Here is a 20,929-nt window from a genome sequence, read left to right as displayed (position 1 = left end):
AACACAATCACAGGGGATCAAATCACAGAAGAGAAATCCCATACAGCTGGTGTCTGGCAGGGATAACCTGGAATCACACCAGAGCATCAGGGAGTATGGAGGTGTCAACCCACCTCTCAGCTTTGCCAGGCTATTAGGGAATATTCCATTGGCTGCTGGTGGCATTTTCCCACTTGAAGTGGGATATGTTTATAAGCTCAATGTGGCTTAGGTTGGGACTGAAATGTTGCACCCCAAACTCTGCCACCAACACTCCCTAATTGGGAGCTTAATGGATTCCCCAGGCCCTGATGTATTCAACAGAGAATCTCTGAGCCTGGGATTTCCGTTTCAGCATGGAAAGTAAGACCTATCTCTATATTGGGGGGAGCTTAATTGAAAGATTTTTGAGGAGAACGTTTATAAATTCTTTAACTTCCTCTTATTTTTGAAATCCTTATTTTTATAACTGCCTGACATAATCCTGAATTGTTTGATGGTTTGCTGATACCTGGCATAGATGGAAATTTTTTAAATGTTTTGTTTATTGAGACACTCCACTTTTCAGCCCTTTGTATACATAACGCCCATCTTTGAGAAAGGGTTGGTTTACCAGTTTGAGAAAGAAAATTATGTGGTGTGCTGGGAATAAAATGAGTCTGTGAGTGTGGGTGTGTGTGGGTGGGTATGTATGTCAAAATGAGAGAGGTACTTCCTGGAAGAAAAAGAGAGTAAATTTTTAAAGTATAATTTTTTCTCTAAATCCTTCATTTGCTCTCCCTACCGACACCCTACTTCACTGTGGATGCAGCAATGCTTTAAATCTTCCATTTGTTCAGTTTGAATAGTCTTTTGAAAATCTATGTTAATGATAAAGCTTTTAACAATGAAATGTTTTCATCCAGGTATATGCCCGTATGTCAGAAGTTTTAGGAATAACAGATGACAACCATGTTCTAGAAACATTCATGACGAAAATGTGAGTTCTTGGATTTTTCTTTTGTTGTGGTTGCTTTGAATGTAATGGATACTTTTGCTGTGTTTAAATCTCTTAATAAGTATTAATCTTTAATAAAAGACTTAAAAATTATGCATTAATTCTTAGAATGGTAGCATTGTTCTTAATTGAAACTTAATTTCACATATTTAAAATTCACCACCCTAAAGACATTCTTATTTGTCAAGGAATCCATACCACTGCAGTATGCCCCATCAAAACGTGGTTTTAAGATGTTTATAGACTTTGACTCTTCAAGACAATTGGGCAGCATTTTTGCTTTTAATTAGAAAGAAAATACCCAATTTCAAAGAGCATCTGAAGAGATTATTGCAAACTGGAATCATTGGGAGGGGTTTGATTGCCTTAAGACAGGGCATTCATTGATTCCAGCAGGAACTTAATGGCTATCAAAAACCTACTCATGGAAAATTCCCTTAAATCATCCTTATAATTTGTTAGCAGAATTAACGAGTTTCTAGTCATAGACAGAATTTTGTACATTTAGTCTCAACTTGTATGCCTCCAGTTGGCAACCCACTACATCTGTGTAACAGATAGACAGCACTGTGTTGCTTGCAGAGAACAAAGCTACACAAACAATCATGATCATAAGAAGTGAGCTTTGGAGCCACAAGTTTGATGGTTCATTTCTTGGCAGTAACTGTGAGCCTCTATTTGACTTCCTTTGTAACTCCTGCTGTCATTCCCTAATATGCTTGTTTTACATACAAACTTGATACTTCTTTGAAACACTTAGACAGTTTTTTCAATGTACAAAACTAACTGTATGGAATTATGTACCATTTGGGGAGCAGTGTTCATTGTATATTGATAGGATATAATTTTGATTATGCCATTAAAAAAAGTAGAATAGAAAATGTTCTAGTGGTATTTAAACCTGTTTTTCAACTTCGTGAGATATTTCGGGTTTAGGTCATGTAACTTAACATACATATATGTGTATTTTCATGTTCTCCCTGTACAACCAAATACCTTACTTACAACTAAAAACTTTGTTTTCATATTTAGCGTTACAAATCTTAAATACTGGGGAAGATGTGAGCCTGTGATTTCAAGGACTCTTCAGTTCCTAAATGATCTTTCTGTTGGATATCCTTTTTACTGTATATCTAGTAATGTATAGAAACACCCCAACAGGTACATTCTATTGGCCAGGTGTTTTCCTTGCTTATAATGTTGCAGGTTTGTTTTTTTTTTTTTTAATAAAAAACCTTTCATTTAGCCTTATATTTAAATGTGTGTTTTTGAAAGATTTATATTAGCTACGTACTGTCAAGTATTTATTCAGTCACAATTGAATTTATATGGATATATAGATTCCTAACTAGTTAAAGTTATGTTTATACCCATCCAGGTTAATAAGTGGATACATAAGAAAGTATACAACCGCATGTGTCTTAGTCTGTGATTTTTCATAATTTTCAGGGAGTTCTTATTTTAAAAGAAAGCATGTAACTAATTTTAAGAAGGTCGAAATGTTCTAAAAATATTACCTTATAAAAATTGAATTCCTGAGAGTAAATACTATAGCTTCAGTATTCTTCAGTTTCTTGAAAAGAATATTATTTTGATTAGTTAAGAGGCACAAAGGAGGAATAGGAAGAAAATTATATAAGTGTTTTTACCACTTCTTGGATTATTGCCGCCAACAAATCAACATCTTATTTACTCCAAAATAAGATTTCCCATTATGCATTAAATGTTTGGGTTTCTATCTTTAGCAGATTTCTTAAATCTAACTAGAATCATCCTTTCTCATTAGATTATAGTTGATACTATTGTCCTGTTTCTACCAATGAGAGAGAAGCGTGTAGATTGTCTTTTATATGTTAGCTATCAAACATACAGGACTTGTGAAAAATAAGTGTTGGTTTAGTTAACCACCAAGATTAGCTGAAATTTAAATATGAGGACAGCATTCTGAAAATCAGTGGCATTGGATAGAAATCTTTAATGTAGGCTCACTGCAGGAATATGTTTGTATTAGTTAAGTTTAAAATTGTGTTCCTTGGGAAACCATAAAAGATTTCCAAAGTATTAGACACCCACTTTTGTGCTGGAATTTAATATGCAACTTTTTATTGGAAAATAATCGTCCTTGTCTGGCAAAATCCACCATGCAATATTTCTGTTAGTAGGTATAATGCAATAAAGACAGGGAGGGCTATTTATCACTACAAATTTTGAGGATTTCAGGATTCTTTTTATTATTTTAATATATTTCTTTGATATTAAATCAGAAAAATGATAAATTACACCTGTCCAGGCTGTTTTTCCTTTTTACTGGAAAGTGATGTACAACCCAATTCCAGTGGTCATTTTGGCTTTTTAAGATATGTATTTTTTCTTATTAAAAAAAAAAAACCTCAACCTGTATTTTTTTTTTTTAATAATAATGCTGAAATACTCTTTATTTCTAACATATGAAGTGGTTTATAAGTACTTCCTAGTCTTGCAAACTCTGGCCTTTTCACAATGAATTACTTTGAGAGCACGTTATCTGAAAAGAAGCCTGTGTTATTTTACAGCACGTATCTATTGTTTAGATTTACCCTGTTTTTTAGGTTGGAATTGAAATCTAATATAAAATTAATTTGATTTGTATTCTTTTTGGTATAATGTGCATAATGCCTAATTTATTTCTATCCAATATTTAAGTAAGATGCTTTTCTTATCACCTTATATCTCTTATATATTCTTTAATTCTAAAATTATAACCTTTTGTTTCATAAGATGTTTATTGCTTTTGAACACTTCTCGAAGTTAATAAAAAATCATATTTTCAGAAAACTTACTAGATAAAACTTAAAAGCTATAACATTTAAACCAAGGGATGCAAATGATTTCAACTTGGGTACATTGATTTATATTTTTTAACAATTATTTCAGGTTTCCATATTTAGAAATATATATTAGTTCAATTTGATTTCAGTGCTCAGTTATTTGAATTATAAATCATTATGTCCCTTCTAGCTGATCAGTCATGAAATATCTTTGAATTCATTTACATAATGGAATATGTGAGTGCTATATCTATTTCAGTGCAGTTGCTGGTTACCTAATGCATGTTTTGTTGTTTCCAATCGGTTTCTTTATTATAATATGTTTTTAAGTCCTGATTTTAAAGCAATACATTATATTTGTGTTAAAAATCAGCTGGCACTCTTCGGCACTAGAAACACTTATGCAAGATAAAAATCATCACCAACTGGCCTCTATTAATGGAAACCTATTTATATATTAATATTCAAAATATCTGTGTTTAAAATACTAGTACGGAATAACTGAAAAGCATCTTACTATGAAGTTTTTAAATGTTCCTGATTACTTTCTAATGCATGTCTTTAGATATTTTTTGTTTTGTTTTTTCTGTTTTTATCATCTTCAGAGTGAATGCTACTCAGTGTTTGTTTATGGTTCACAAGGCCAGTCTATGAACTTTAGTGTTCTTGTATCTGACTGCTTGCTTGGAAATTGAAATCACAAAAGATCCTCATTTTTAGGAAGTGTAAACAGGCTCATGTTTACTTGCCTCAAGGCAGTAGTCTCAAACTTTAGGGATGATCAGAATCTCTAGAGTTCTTGTTAGAATACAAATTGCCGGACCCCACCCCTAGAGTGTATGTTTTAGGAGGTGTTAGACGGGCCTGAGAATTTGCATTTTCAGCAAGTTTCCAGTGATGCTGGTGGCTTAGGGACCATGCTATGAGAACTTGTGCTTTAAGATAATTGGAAACTTGAACTGGATGTCCCAAATAAGAAAGTCAGGTATTTCTCTACAGGACTCTGTCTTCACTAGGGAAAGTCAGACTTGACATTTTTAGAGATAGGCTAGTTCCTTAAATAATAATGTATATGAGGAGACAATTTCATTAAGTCCCCAGATTTTAACTGGAGACTCTGTTGCATTTTACCCCAAAGTTTCTGTTTGCCAAATTTGAAGCTTTCCAAATTGGTAAGACTACTGTAATTTTAAAATCCAGCAGCCCTTTTGAGGGAAAGTTTATGTTTTCCTATCAGATTCGTTACATGAGGCATATATATTACACTCAGCAAATATATCTGAGTAACTTTTTAATATATTCTTTAACTTTCCAAGACTAAATTTCAAGAAATTCCAGATTCTAAGTAGCTTTATTTAACATGCACAGAGTTGAAATGGCTCTGTCCTAGGGCAGTCTTCCACATCCAGGTCTCATACTTATGGATCCTTTTTCCTCTTTAAAATACTTTCCAGTCATGGGGCACCTGGGTGGCTCAGTAGGTTAAGCATCCGGCTTTAGTTCAGGTCATGATCTCACAGTTCATGATCTTGTGGTTCATGAGTTCGAGCCCCGTGTAGGGCTCTGTGATGACAGCTCAGAGCCTGGAGCCTGCTTTGAATTCTGTGTCTCCCTCTCCCTGCCCCTCCTGTGCTCGCGCTCTGTCTCTCTCCCTCAAAAATAAATAAACATGAAAAAATAAAATAAAAAAGTAAAATAAAATACCTTCCAGTCATAAATTCTAGTTTCCAACCGGGGAAGGGATAAGATTTTTCAAGTGATTAGGACAAGGAAGTGGCTGGGAAGACTGGGGAGAGAAGGGTCATACAAAGCCATGAAATAAACTTATTTTAAATGCTGAGAAAGACAGAGGAAGGTGTTAAATTTCATCTAAAATTCTATTTATTAATCAGTATTTCAAGTTTTTCTTCCCTTGAAGAATAATTGATCAATATTTCTACTTCAATTCATTGTTCACTCAAATTTATAGCAGTGACATGTCTCACTTTGGGTTTCAGGTAGATAATAATGAGAAAGGAAATTTCATTTTCTATTAGGCCCTCTATTGGTAGTTGCCCTTACTACATCATCTTCAAAGAAAACCCAAAATATCTTTAGCTTTTGAAAAACAGGCACCATAACAGGGTCCTACATTAATTCATGAATTTATCCAAATTCATTTTACCCTGTTGATACTGTTAACTACAATTCTTAGGATGAATAACTTCTCTGTACTATTGCAAAACCATCTTCATAATTCACAGGGCCCCACACAAAATGAAAATGTGGGGTGCCTTGTTCCTAAGCTGTTAAGAATTTCAGGGCACCTGGCTGCCTCAGTGCGTGACTCTTGATCTTAGGGTTGTAAATTCGAGCCCCATGTTAGGTGTAGAGATTTTTTAAAAATAAAATCTTAAAAAAACTTTTTTTTCAAGACCTTACCAACACAGCATTGAAGCAAACACTGGCCCTTCTAAGCATAGAACACTGTATAAATGCATAGCATGGACATCCGCGAAGCTGGCCCGGGTTATTTGGTAAAGAAATAATTCCCTCCATTTGGCTTCAGACTAACCCTCTAACACTTTGAGACTATCTCCTTAGTTCCTGTACACCAGGATTTGGTGAACATAGTTCCTATCTACATGCATCCTACATGTGTTTATCTATCGGTAGCTTTGTTTATCTATCGGTAGCTTATCTCCATTGTTTTCGTGTTTACAAGCCAAAGAATCTCTTTCCTGTTCAGGCTACTTGATCCCTGTGATGATTTTCTTTTTCAGCCCCTCACCTCTTCTAGCTTCCTTTGTCTTTTCTTGCTTGTTTTTCAGGGTGGTGGTGGTGGTGGTAGTTTTAGTGTAATACCCAGAACTGCATCCTTAATTTAGATTTAACGCTGAGTAAGAATAAAATAATGATTTTTAAACTTAATTCTATACTCATCCTAATGATTTATTTTATATTACTGGCCTCTTTTTTTTGGGGGGGGGGGGGAGAAAGAAAGAGCCCAAGTAGGGGAGGGGCAGAGAGAGGGGGAATCCCAAGCAGGCTCTACGCTAATGATGCAGAGCCTGAGGCAGGGCTTGAACTCACGAACCATGAGAACCTGACCTGAGCTGAAATCAAGAGTTGGTCCCTTCCCCCCCCACCCCCCCCACCCCCCGCCAAGCCACCCAGGAGCCCCTTACTGGCCTCTCTCAGTTTAGCAAATATTAATTAAGCATTTGCTAAGTACAGGGCAAAAGGACAAATGAGACACAGATCCTGCCCTCCCAGATTTTAAATTCTAATAGAATTGATCCTGATTCCAGACTGCCTTTCACATATTTTTCCTAAGAGCTCAAAGTCCATTGTTTTATTAACATAGTTTCTTTTTCCTTTTAAAATTTAACTCAAATAAATTACATACTAATTTTCTGAAAATTTATTCATCAAAAATAATATGGGCATGTGACATTTTGATATGGTGGCTTTGAGGGAGTGCTTTTTATTCAAGGTCATTTAGATATAGCTTATATACAAGCCATTAAATATACAACTAATGTGCAAACCATACATCCTTACCCTGTCACTGATCTTCTCTCCACCGGGGTACGAATCCTGAATGAGGTGGGGGTCAGGAAAGAGTAGAGGGTGAGAGATGAAACAAAGGTGTAGAATGAAATAAGGGTGAAGGATGGAAGTACAATTGGGTATGTCTGTTACAGGAAATATTTAGTAACAAACAGTAGTAATTCTGCTTTGTGAAACAGTATTAAAATGTATTGCTTTATTTCAGTGAATACCACCATCTCCAGATGGTTTTGAGAATGTTAAATAAAACTAGTTTCAGCATATATCCCTCAGGCGTACTTCTATTAACATTTCTCATCAAAAGAAATGTTGATTTATTTCTTTGTTTTCTGTCTCTATTATCCATGGAAAAGTCATCCCATAATTTATCTGCTCCATTTGTTTTTATACTAGAATCAAGTGTGAGAATCCTCTCTACTCCTTTTCTGTAACCCACTTATTCAGACCTTCACACAATTCTTTAGATTCTTGCTTCACAAGATTACCTTCCTCGAGTATTATTGTGATCTGATCATTTCTCTTCCCAAAAGCCCAGAATCACTTCCCCTTGCTTCTCGGGTCAAAGTAAAATTATTGATTAGAACATGAGTCCTTTAACAGTACTTGACTTACTGAGTTCTCGTAACTAATTTTCCGATCCACCTCTCAACCACTGTTTGTACTTTATGCTCGGGCGAAGGAAATTTATTTTACCTTCCCCTTGACACCCTTAATTATCTTTACTGAATCACCACATATGCTGTTCTTTTCATTTGACCCATTGCAACTCAATTAGGTCTCTTAAATTTTCAAGTCTTGCTGAAGACTTGTTGAAGCTGTATTGAAACAGTTATGACCCTTTGTCATTGTATTAACTGAAAGAACATGAGTCATTTAATTTCTCTGAGGCTCAGTTACTTCATCTGTAGTAAGGGAATATTATCTATCTCTTGGGATTTTGTAAGGATTAAATAAAGTAATAAATATGTAACAATGTATCTTTGCTCAAGGAGCCATGCTGATCTTCCTACCGGTTTTAGTACATGTGCTGCCAGAAGCGAGCACTGTAACGATATATCTATGTTATCTAAGAAAATATGACACCTAATACTACTGATCCTGTCACACAGTAGGTGCTCACTGAATATTAATTCCTTTCATTTCCATTCCTATCGTCTTTATTTTTCTTGATGTTCCTGAACACCCAGTTCTTATCTGTATGTCCGAAGATGAGTATCACATAGCTTTGTATTGGCTAGTCCTCTCAGCTATCAGGCTGGAAGTTATTAGAGATTAGGAGTCTTTTTTTTTTCTTTCTCCTCTTCTATAGTTCACAATTTCACGTAGTGGGCATGTGAACCTAATGTTACCCTTTAGTTAATTGACAAAGCCTTAACTCCTGTTCCTTATAAGTAATTAATAGTATTCCTTAAGATGCTTCATTTTGGTTATACATATTTGGATTTTTTTTTAGTTTAGTAGTTTATGAACATAATCTCACTTTTGAAATAACGAAACTGATATTTCAGTCATTATACTTTGTACCTGTCATCTACCGATAGCAATTTCCAACATGTCTTTTTCTTATCTGTGAACTTTCTTCTATCATTAGGATAATGTGTTTTTAACTCTGTCTGCAAAACCTATTTGTAAACATGTATGGCTTTTAAATAATTGCCTAGATCGGTGTATCATCTACCCTCTAGTGCTCAGCGAATGTCTTACACCTAATACACCAACTGCTTCTTTGATTTTAAAACAGAAATTGCTTCACACATTAACACTTCTGTAATAAGATATATAAACACCACAATTGGTGACGTTTTAAAACACCCTTTCTTTCTCAGCACATAAAATGATGATGTTTTTTCTAACCAGTGGCATTTTAGGTGTGATGAAATGTAGATACTCAGTGAAGTCTGGCTACCATGAATTGAAGTCCTACTTGGTGCTGCCGTGCCCATCAGCTGCTATAGTGTGTAGTACTCCAGGAACTGAAAAAAACCAGTTCATTCTCAGCTTGGTTTTCCTCTTCTTCAGAGGTACAGATTTTCAAAATTTCCAACCATCCGTAGGATATACCATTTCTTTTGACTTTTTCCTTCCTTTCTTTGTCATCCTAGCTGTCAGTAAGACCTTGTTCCCCTTCCTCAGTGTTTTCATAAGTCTATATGGAAACAAACGGAAATTTTCTAGGAATTGTGTTTAGTGAGTTGATATCAGCCAGGCTGTGGAGTCTGCTCAGTCCTGGATGTGATGAAGGTTCTTTAATAAATTGGTCCCTCCTAAAAGAACAGTTCCCCTGTTTTTTCTGGGACCTACTTCCAGTTTCCTTTGTATCTCAAGAAGCTAGTGATCTCTCTCAAATCACTGGCCTCTTTAAAATCAAATGGATATGATGTAACCTGATGAAAGCTTTTGGTTTAGAGTCACATGTGTTCCATGTGTGACCTTCACGAAATTCTCTGACCCACTACTGTAGACTCCTACTATTGGTCCTGTTACTGTCAGCCACCATTACTATGTTCACGGTTACGAGCTGTGTCGAGCAAGCCTCAGAAATCTAACCTAGTACTGCCACGGCACTAAAATGCTCCCACCCGGCTAAAGAGGTACAACTTATAAGAACCCTAGTCTCGTAGAGAAGAACAAGATGAAAGTAAAAAGATCGTAAAGATGATGTATCCATTTGCCCTTTAAAAGAAAAAAAAAACATTATAGACTCTCTTAAGGGGTATAACTAGCTTTGAGTTGAATTCCTATAGAGGAATATAAATATTCAGATGAATTCTCATTTTTTTTCTTAATTGAAAAAAAGTAAAAATTTATTCTTAATCATTTTTTTTTTTTTTTTGCTTTTGAATGTAATTAAAAGGCAGTGAGGCTGGCCTTGATGCAAAGTGCACAGATGCAATTCTGTAGAAAATGTGTCTCTGGCAGATGAGATAGTTCCTGTGAGTGTTCTGTTTATTGCTACCATAAATATTCCATTGTCAAAACACGACTTGCTGTTTATTAGTAGCACTGACAGGAAGATTCCTATTAATGGCAGCATTCTTATTACCCATAGACCCTGTCACTTTTAACTTGCAATTCCAAGAGAGTTGTATTTGGTAATTACTTAAGATATTTCCTAGTTTATTGATCCCCACCCCTGTTTAACTGAGTAAAGTTTGAATGGCAGTTCTTCTGCTCACAGATTCACACAGGAAAAATCATCAAATCTCACCTTTTTTTTTTTAAGTTTATTTAGAGAGAAAGCCAGCATGAGTGGGGGAGGGGCAGAGAGAGAGGGAGAAGAGAGAGAATCCCAAGCAGGCTGTGCACCATCAGCACAAAGTCCAACGTGGGGCTCGAACTCATGAAACTGTCAGATCATGCCCTGAGCCGAAACTGAAGAGTCGAACATTTAACCAACTGAGCCACCCAGGCACCCCTCAAATTTCATTTTTATATGCAGAGAAAAATCTTTCTAGTTGTATTCTGATCTTCTTCATCTAAAGCAGAATTTCCTTAGATTTCTACTAACTGGTCTCATCGTTTGATAGAATTCGATAATTTTCTCTTCCTGGTTAGTCTCTTATGGGTCAGTCCTGATCTTGTTCCCCTTCAGCCTGCCAGAAAAACAATGCATTGAGCACCCACTTGACAGCAGTGCGCTGAGGAAAACACATAGGCGCAGCCCCTGCCCTTAGAAAGTTTACTGTCTGACATGAAGGTGAACCAAATATACATGCTTACTATGCAGCTGGGATGGTTGCTGTAGAGTCAGAGGGACTTGAATCTAAATTATACTGTTTGTCTTTTGGAAAGTTCTATTTAATCTTTTCGAATCTGTTTCCTCATCAGAAAAATAGAAGTGATGCTACCTACCTCGTGGGATTGTGAGAGTCAGCCCTGCAGGTAGCAAACATTCTGTACACGTTCCTTCTCTGCATCTTTGTGTCTTCCTTCCTGATTTATAATTGCCAAAGACATTTGCATCATATGATCCTCACGACAGGCCTGTGGGATAGCTTGGGTGATAGGTTTCACCCTTGCTTGTTGGAGAGGGAAACTAAGGCTCAGAGTGGCCGAGTACAGTACTCAGACTCAGAACCAGCTGGTTGGATGGGGTAGTCAAGCCAGAAGCCCAGCCTTCCTGACTCATGTTCAATGTCTTCTCTACTCTTACACCCACACCTGAGGGAGTAAGTAAGAGAAGAGGGTGTTTGTATACTAAATAGACATTCTTAGAACCACATCAGCCCTTCTTTGATGGCAGCATTAACCAGAATTATTTAGACCTTGTGATAATGTTTATGGTTTTTCCACTTTCTTCTCGTTCTGAGCTGAACTGTTCAGGTGAAAATGTGGTACAGTAGAAGGAACGCGGCCTCTGTAGTCAAACCTCAGTTCAAATCTCAGCACTGTCAATCTATAGCTGTGTAATCTTGGGCAAGTAACTTAATTTCTCTGAACTTCTGTTTTCATATCTATGAGTTAGAAATAAATAATATTGGACAGTGTAATTGTGAAGCTAGGTGAATTAACAAATATAAGGTGTCTTACACCTACTAGAAATGTCGGGCTTGTCCTTCAATACTTGGTGACATGCATCAGCTACATCTTTCTAAGCATTCTCATCTTCATCTAAAGCAGAATTTCCTTAGACTTCTACTAACTGGGCTCATTTTTTCTTAGAACTGAATAATTTTCTCTTTCTGGGTAGTCTATTATAGGTCTTTTATAATTATTTTTTATGAAATAATATTAAGTGAAGAGAAGTTCTCAAGTTATATCCAAAATGTAGAAAGGGTCAGTTTTAATTTTCTACTATCAGGGCTTTAATAGTAAAGAAGTTTTTGTCTTAATTATAAAATTCATTTTTCCTTTCCATAACTAGAATATGTATAAGATAGGAAAAGTAATTGCACTGGTTAATAATGGATTATCATTCTTAACAGAATGAAAGACATTTCTGTAGGAATGCTCTTTAGAAATAATATTGATTCTTCGTAAATAGAAATTGATGCCATTATAGTGTTATTTTGTGATTGATTATCTATTGATAAAACCATTATATTTCCCCAGATTCCTTAACTCCTATTACCTATATCCTTTTAAAAAAACTTGTGAAGATAGATGCTGTGAAATTCATGCTAAAAAACCACACGGTAAGTCTTACTTCCTTTAATTAATGACTAGAAATTTCTGGGTAGTTTAGGTAAAGCATTAATAACTTTGGATACTCTTTTGCTTTCATTAGAGTGAACACTTCCCCTTCCTTGGCATCAGTGACAGTTACAGTCTCAGTGACTTCAGGTGCCGAACAACCTTCTACACGGCCCTCACTCGCCTTCTGATGGTAGACCTAGGTAAGGTCAAGAATTTAAGCCTGATTAATAAGGGCTCGATGACATACTTGGGCGAACAAAGGAGAATACTAGTGAGCACCACATTTAAGTTACTAGAATTTATCATCTTTGACAGTTTTCTACAACTCTCCATGATTTGAGCATCAAAAGACAAATCTTTGTATTTCAAGTGGTATTTTTCACTTCAAATAGGACCTGCATTAATTCTTTACTTCACAATGTATTTTCTGGGTATCCTTTGATCCATTACTTGTACTACTGTGAATCTAGGTAATAGTCTTAAATATGGAAGAGCGTTACACCAGAGATTTTCTTTGTAATGACACTTAATCTAGAAAAAAAAAATGGAAACAATGCAAGTATCCAATAGTAGGGAATTGTAAAATTATTGCACATCTACTTACTTGATGGAATAGTCTATAGTCTTAAAATTGGGATTTGAAGATAATGCAATACATGAAATTTTATAACATTAAGTGAAAAAACCAGGTGTTAAACTGTGTAAATGATATGAGCATGCCTAGGGTGGGTGGGGAATGCATCCAAAAAAGACTTAAATTCTTTTAAAATGTTAAATATTGTTTTGGGCTAACTATAGGTAGCTTTTTCTCATTCCAGATTATTTGACATTTTCTTTAAGGTATCACTTTTGTAATGGGAAAAAATATAACTTAAAAATTTTTTTCATTGAAAAGCTGAAGTTAGCTAAATGTATCCACAGGTAGATAGTACCTTAGGATGGGCACTTAAGCCTCTGTGGTGACCATGTTACTCTGGATTCCCATCCCCACCGCCCCCCAGCCGTGTTTGAATACTGCAGGTTAAATTAATCAGTTTATAGATACATGAAAGAGTTCAGTCAATGACAATATCATCCTTAAGATGATTACTGATCCTTAAGATCATCCTTAAGATATTACTAATGATATTTTTTTCATTCTTTCTCTTGCAATATATTGATTGATCCATCAACTTAAATATGAATATTTTTAAATACGATCTCACAAAAGGTGAAAGGATAAATAATTTTATTTTGCACATAAAGGACATTGCACCTTGTCGTAGAAAGGTGACTAAACCCTTCTCTGTTCCACATCTGCATTATTTCCATGCATTTCAACAGAATAAATTACCAGAGAGACAAACAGCCAAAAGTTGAGAGAAATGCATCTAGAATGATTAAGGAGCTTGATGCGATTGATTTCTAAAGAAAGATTAAAAGAACCATGTATGTATAACTTGGCTAAGTGACAACTAGGGCTTGAGGCAAAGAGAACTGTCTATAAATATTTGAAGAGTGTAAACCAGGCATGCAAAACCCAATCATCTGCTACCTTAGGCAAGTGGGAGAGCTGAGTGACAGCTTTGCATACTGCACACTGGCCTGGGTTACCTCTTGGCTGCTGCATTGGAGCAAAGAGGAGCAGCCCAACTCTGTCATTGTTCTCAATGATCCTTTAGAGAGCACACTGTGCTGAGCTCTCAGGGCAAAACAGAGACCAGCCAGGTGTACAGGCCCCTGCCCTCAAGGAGCTTGCCCCCTTGCTTTCCTCCCAGTTGTCCCAGCATTAAAGAAGACTTTAAAACCCTTGTCTAGACTTAATCTATTTCTTAAAGACTTAAAAATGCTCCTTTAATGACCCTGTCCGACAGTGAAAGAGGTGGGGAGACAAAAGCTAAAGAGAACGAGGTAGTTGGGGCGCCTGGGTGGCGCAGTCGGTTGAGCGTCCGACTTCAGCCAGGTCACCATCTCGCAGTCCGGGAGTTCGAGCCCCGCGTCGGGCTCTGGGCTGATGGCTCAGAGCCTGGAGCCTGTTTCGGATTCTGTGTCTCCCTCTCTGTCTGCCCCTCCCCCGTTCATGCTCTGTCTCTCTCTGTCCCAAAAATAAATAAACGTTGAAAAAAAAATTTTTTAAAAAAAGAGAACGAGGTAGAGATTTCCTGGAAATAGGTTCACATCACGCACATTTTCAAGACCTAGAAATGAAGTAGGTCAAGATCCTTTCTCACATAGTCAATGTAGACAAAAGAACCTTCCATAAATCCACAGTAGCTTAAACAGCAGGAGGGCACTGCCGACATTCACCGCCCCTCCCCCCACTTACCACTGCATTGATAATTGAGAGTCATGATGATGCCCAGAAAGACCCAGTGTTGCAGGCTGCCATCTTGAAGCCTACTTTTATTTAGTATCGCTCAGTGTAAACTGTGAGGTATGAGAAGCTGAAGTAAAATATCTAAACTTGAATAACTAAAAGAGGATTTTATTAGGTTTCTCAGGATTAGATTCCTTTGCATTATCTAACTCATAACAATATAAAGTATAAATTGATATTTTCTTAGCTCGAAGTGTTTTTTAAAAGTAAATATCCTTTTAGATTGCAAGCACTTTTTAGACCTCAGGGGAAATAGAGACAGACTATGTGGAAGGGCCTGGTACGTGGTAGGTGTTCATACAAGTAAACTGAATCTGGCTATAGACAAAGTTAAAAACAATGGCAGCTACAGTCATGGAACTTTTACATTGTTTGAAAAGAAAGTCTTTGTTAGTGGTTTTCACTTTTTAAAATAATTGAAGGTATATTATAAGCATCAAGGGATGATTTGTGGTATATATTACCAGAGCTTCTGTTCCTTGTTAGGAATCAGAGTTGCTCTTCTTCCCAAAATACATATTGAGCTCCTTCAGGGCATGGACTTTGCAGTTTTCACGTTTTCTAGTACCAGTCTCCTATTGCTACATTGTAGGTGTTCAGTAAATATTTAGTGAATGAATGACACAAAAGTGTACCATAACCAAGATGCCATCATCATAGTTCCTGGAATCAGCAATTCCTGCCAGGTTCTGTCTGGGAGTAGCTTTGATCATTGGCCTCTCCACAACAAAACAATTCAAGTGGCTGATTACTTTCACAAGTGATCAACTACACTTGACCACTCTTGTGCTTGATTAGTCACTTGTTGCTCTCTTTTTTTAAGTGTTACTACTTTATAGATGATCTTTTGATGAGTGTTGCTGAACACAGTTTTGTTATTTTTTATTTTTTTATTTTATTTTATAATTTATTATTTGAAGCTGTGTCTCACAAACTAGGTTGACTGGAATGTTGCTCCCAGACTTCCTATATATGTGGCTTCCTAGTTTTCTGTTGTATTCAATGTCACGGAAACAAAGAAAACAGAGATGGTGCATTTGTCAAAAGAAGCACAGATCCATGTATTAAATGAAGTAAGTGAAAATATTAGGTAATGAGAATTCTTCTCAAATTAAAGAAAAAGTAGGGAAGGACTTTTTATACCACTGACTTTTTTTTTTTTTTTTTTTTGGTAAGAATCAAATTAACAAAAAAAACAAAAACAAAACAAAACAAAAAAAAAACACCTAACCAGCCTGCTTGCAAAGCAAGGGATGTAATTCTCAGACTGCAATGTAAAGCATATTCTTTCTAATTGAATCTTACAAACTAAGCTGAGTATGTTGTGTACGAGCCATGCACATTGGAGCGATTAGGAAAGGGGAAAGAAATTGGGTGTCACATTAATTGGTGTTTACTTTGAAATGCATTTTGGTTTCTATTCAATAATTTGCACTTTGTATGAATTTAATTAGATGCTATGTGCCCCAGGTTGTATTTCAGATGAAAATGGGGGGGTTTTTTGGCAATAAACAGTTGTATCATTTTATCAAATTGCTCCTTGGCTACACTAGACGAAACGTTCACTTGTATAAAGAACAGAACTGAAAGCATTTCATCATCAGGACGATGATCTTTCATGTTGGCAGTGTATTTCTGTATTTTAAGAAATTATAAAAATTAATGCAAAACCTCCCTTCACAAGATAGCATACATACAGAAGAAAATGGGTGACCAGCCATATGTGCACACATGTTAGCCCTTCCAAGAATCACTTAAAGTTCCCTAGGTTATTTTTAAATTAACTTTGTCAATCTAATAAACTAAAGGAAAGATAATATTACCCAAGCCAGTAAATGGAGAACCTCCAGGGAGCTGTTCAGTATAAAATACTTGAATAAATAAAACCTTCTATTTTGTTTAATTTGAATAGAGGTGAATTCAGTTGACAAATATTGGCGAGGGGAAGTGTGGAAAAGAACTACAACAAGGCTCTTTGTTCTGTGGAGAACTAAATAGTATTCATTGCAAATTAAGTTTTTACCAACCACAAACTTAGAATTACTCAGTGCCACTAAAATCGTGTTTCCTTGGTGTCACTTACAGTTGCTTTTCCTCGGACGTTTTGTGATTGCACCTTATCTTGAACTACCGAGATGAGAAGCTTGTTAATAGGATCCGAGTGAGAAATGCTTTCCTCAGACACTCAAACTCTAAGAAGCGGTCATATTTTGTAATGATCAAGGAATGCTAATATTAAAATGTTATTTATAGACATTACGAGATATTCTCCCTTTAGGGAGGAGCATGCCATACTATTCACCTACCTTTGTGACCTTTAATAGATAATCAGCACCTGAAGATATTTCTAGCTTAAATTTGAGAAATCTTAAAAAGTAAATGACTTGAATAAAAAGGGAAGAGTACTCTAGAAATAACTACTAGTGATAAAAGTAAAAATACACGGAGGAAGGAAACTTTCCTTTTCCTTATTAATAACTAACATTTGTTTACAAATTTATAGTCTGCAGACCACTCTCACATACATTATCCTACTTGATCCTCACAAGAGCCCACGTGAAATAGGTATTATTGCACTGTTTATCTGTTAGAAAGTGGAGGTTCAGAAAGATTAAATGGCTTGCCCAAGGTCAGTCACAGTCCTATAACTTCTAGCCCTGTGACCACACATTCTCATTCAATTCGCTATTACTTCGCCTTTCATATTCTCAATCAATTAGGAAAGGTAACTTTTTCTCTTTCCTTTTTATTTGAACTGTTTGGACTGAATGATTGATTTGAGGCTTGAGGGCAGTGAGAAGGGAGAAGGGATTACTTTCCGAGCTTCAATCAAATAAATAGATAAATTCACGTTTATTATTTGCCCTGTATAGGTATATTACAGTTCTCTGGTCAGTGAAAGTCAAATGTAGTTTTTAAGATTTGTTCTCATGTCTAATATTTGGCCAAAGCATGTTTATTCTCATGGATAAGAGAACACAGAGGTAGATGTCCCAGAAGGGTTTAGCAAGTGAGAAGCTTGATCAGAAATAACTAATGTTCTGATAGATAGGAAAAATACATCAATATATCACCTGTGTCCAGGACTTGGCAGAGACTATCTGGAAAACAGACATGGGGGGGGGGGGGGGGGACTGGGCAATAAGGGGTAAAGAAGCAGCTGGAAATACTTAGAATCTATAATGAGATAATTAAGACTAATTAGCCGGCCCTGTAGGCAGAAAGCAGCCCATTAAGTCCAGATCCAGTTTTAATAACTTACCTGGTTTTGAGGGTAGAGAGTCCAGAGCCCCCCAGGGAATGAGATGCTTCAGGGATGCAACTTTTAGGTTAGGTTTCCTAGAAAAAGGAGTACAAGGGTCTGCATATTGGGCAGTGTATTTTTCTTCTGAGAACTAAAATAAACATTCTGGTTCCCTAGGGAGAGGAATCAAAGGGAGCCTCAGTTTTCTCATCTATGAAATGGAGGTATCTATCTTAAAGAATTGTAATGTGCTTTAAATAAGACGAAGATGTGTGAAAAGGCCTGAAACAATTCCTGTCACAAAACAAGCACTCAGTATATATTAATTAAATAGAAATATTTATTGAATGTACAATTGGGGGCACTGACTGACACTGGAGCCTCAAAATGAGGTAAGTTCAGTCCCTGTAATACAGATGCCTACTCCACCTTCGGCACTTGGGCTGTTATCTTCCGACGGAAGCAAGAGCCGATGACACTTGCTGACAGATACTCTAACAGCCCGCCCTACCTGAAGCCATAGTCCCAACAGAGACAGGTACAACTCCTAGGCTGTGTAGGGGGAAACTGAAATGAAAACTAAATTCTGGCCCAAGTTAGATCTAGCTAAGCACAATTCTCAAGGCTTATTCTAATAGAACTTGAGAGGTACTGTCCTAATGAAGCACTGGGGAACAGCACATGATGCAGGCCTAGGCCTGCAGAAGTCACTGGCTCTTTATATGCGACCTGTCAGTGCTTGGTTTCAAATATATTGTTTTCTTCACCCAACTGCCTCTGCATCTCCTTGTTTGCCTCCCCTCTTAATTCTCTGTAGTTTGGAATAGAGCTTCATAACATTAGATCTGACCTTTACTAGCTATATTAGTTTCCGGTTACTCCTGTAACAAGTTACTGCAAATTTAACAGCATAAATATTACAGATTTATCATTTTACAACTCTGGAAGTCAGAAGTCCAAAATGGGTCTCAGTGGGCTAACATCAAGGTGTCAGCAGGGCAGTGTTCTTTTCTGGGGCTCTGGGGAAGAATCTGTTTCCTTGCCTTTTGCAGCTTAGAAGCCACCTGCTTTCCTTGGCTCATGACCCCCTTTCCCCAGCAACATCAGGTCAAGTCCTTCTCATGCTGCATCTCTCTGGTTTTCCTCGTCTGCTTTTCTCTAACACTTTCAAGGACCTTTGTGATTACCTTGGACTCCTGGATGATCTTCTATTTTAAAGGCAATTGATGAGCAACCTTAATTCCCCTTTGTTTATAACCTAACATATTCACAGATTCCAAGAGTTAGGACATGGGCATCTTTGGAGTCCATTATTCCACTTACCATACTAAACTATCACTAATACGAATGCATTTCACACAATAGTTATCATATAATAAATCCTTAGTAACTTAGTAACCACCATTTATTATTACCATAATTATTTTATTTGTACTATTTGCTTCTCCTTGGCTACTCTCCCAAGTCCCCAGTAATGCAGCTGCTATTTGCATTTGAATTTGAGGAAATGAGAAGATTCACTGTCCTGCATACATTTAACGGTGGGGGAAATTTTGTTGGTGGTGGTTTTTTTGTTGTTTTGGGATTTTTTCTTTTTTCTGAGATTCGCCTACCACAAAATGCACCCTGTTAAAGTATACATACAGTTCAGTGGTATTTAGTATATTCATAATATTCACAAGGTTGTATAACCATCACCGTTAGCTAATTTTAGAATATTTTCATCACCCCAGAAAGAAGTCCTATATCTTAAAGTAGTCATCAGTTACTGCCCTTGGCCCCAGCCCCTGGTAACCACTAATCTACTTTCTGCCTCTATGGATTTGCCCATTCTAAAAATTTAATATAAATGGAATCACATAATATGTAGCCTTCTGTGTGTCTTCTTCCATGGAGCATAATGTTTTCAAGGCTCATTCATAGTTTAGCATGTTTCCATACTCCATTCCTTTTTATGACTGACTGATATTCCATTGTATGGCTAGACTACAATTTGTTTATCCATTTATCAGTTGATTAACAGTTAGTTGGATTTTCACCTTTTGACTATTACAGTAATGCTAGTATGAACATTTGTGTATAAGTTTTTGTGTGAGCGTATGCTTGGAATTTGCTTGAGTGTATACCCAGGAGTAAAATTGCGGAGTCAAATGGCAATTCTGTGTTTAACTTTTTTAGTAACTACAGTGGCTGCATCATCTTATATTGGCTGTACCATTTTACATTCCCACCAAGCAAGGTCTTAAGTTATATAAAATAACAAATGAAGTGTCTTATAAATAAAATATCTGAGAGCCAACATACTAAAAAAGGTTACTATTTGTATTTTAATGTGACTTCTCTGAAAGAAAAAAAAAACTTGAAACTCATAAAATGCATAACTTTCTGAGGAATCAGATCCCCAGAAATCCAGTAGAGGGGATTAGCTTTGGGTTTTACCAGAAAGCTGAACAACTTATCATTTTTATCTATGCATGACTGAGAACTTAAACAGTGTTCTGTTACTATTGACTTTTCCCGATGCCAGTGAAAATATTAGTCTGCAAATTGGCACTTCATCTTCAAGTCATACTGATTTCTGGGCCCCGGTCGGAAAGAAAGAGGAGCAACTTCAATTATTACTCATAAAACAATCACCTATACATTGGGCATGCTAAATATATGACTACATACTTGAACATGAAGTTGTGTATGAGAGTGAACTCATGTTTTTTCCTTTCATATCAGAAGCAGCAACTGATACCTCTAAGGGTAATACAAATGAGGGAAAAAACCTCTAATGTTGTATAGAGTTGTTTGCACGACATAAAAATTCCAGCCTCGATGATACAGTATATCACCTTGTGGTAAGAGAGCAA

At 36.4% G+C, this 20,929-nt stretch overlaps 1 protein-coding gene across 1 annotated transcript in view; it reads left to right on the top strand.

Annotated features, from left to right (window-relative positions):
* The window catches only part of RANBP17 (RAN binding protein 17), a 339,468-nt gene that overhangs the window by 240,550 nt on the left and 77,989 nt on the right, over positions 1-20,929 (top strand). Inside the window, 4 exon segments of the mRNA XM_030327670.1 lie at positions 885-958; positions 2,009-2,089; positions 12,407-12,470; positions 12,563-12,671. Coding sequence (XP_030183530.1) covers positions 885-958; positions 2,009-2,089; positions 12,407-12,470; positions 12,563-12,671 — 328 coding nt within the window.

The sequence above is a fragment of the Lynx canadensis genome, chromosome A1, assembly GCF_007474595.2.
Source record: "Lynx canadensis isolate LIC74 chromosome A1, mLynCan4.pri.v2, whole genome shotgun sequence".
In the NCBI taxonomy this organism is placed as follows: domain Eukaryota; kingdom Metazoa; phylum Chordata; class Mammalia; order Carnivora; family Felidae; genus Lynx; species Lynx canadensis.
Note: the sequence above shows the minus strand (reverse complement) of the source record. Positions and strands in the feature narration are given on the sequence as shown.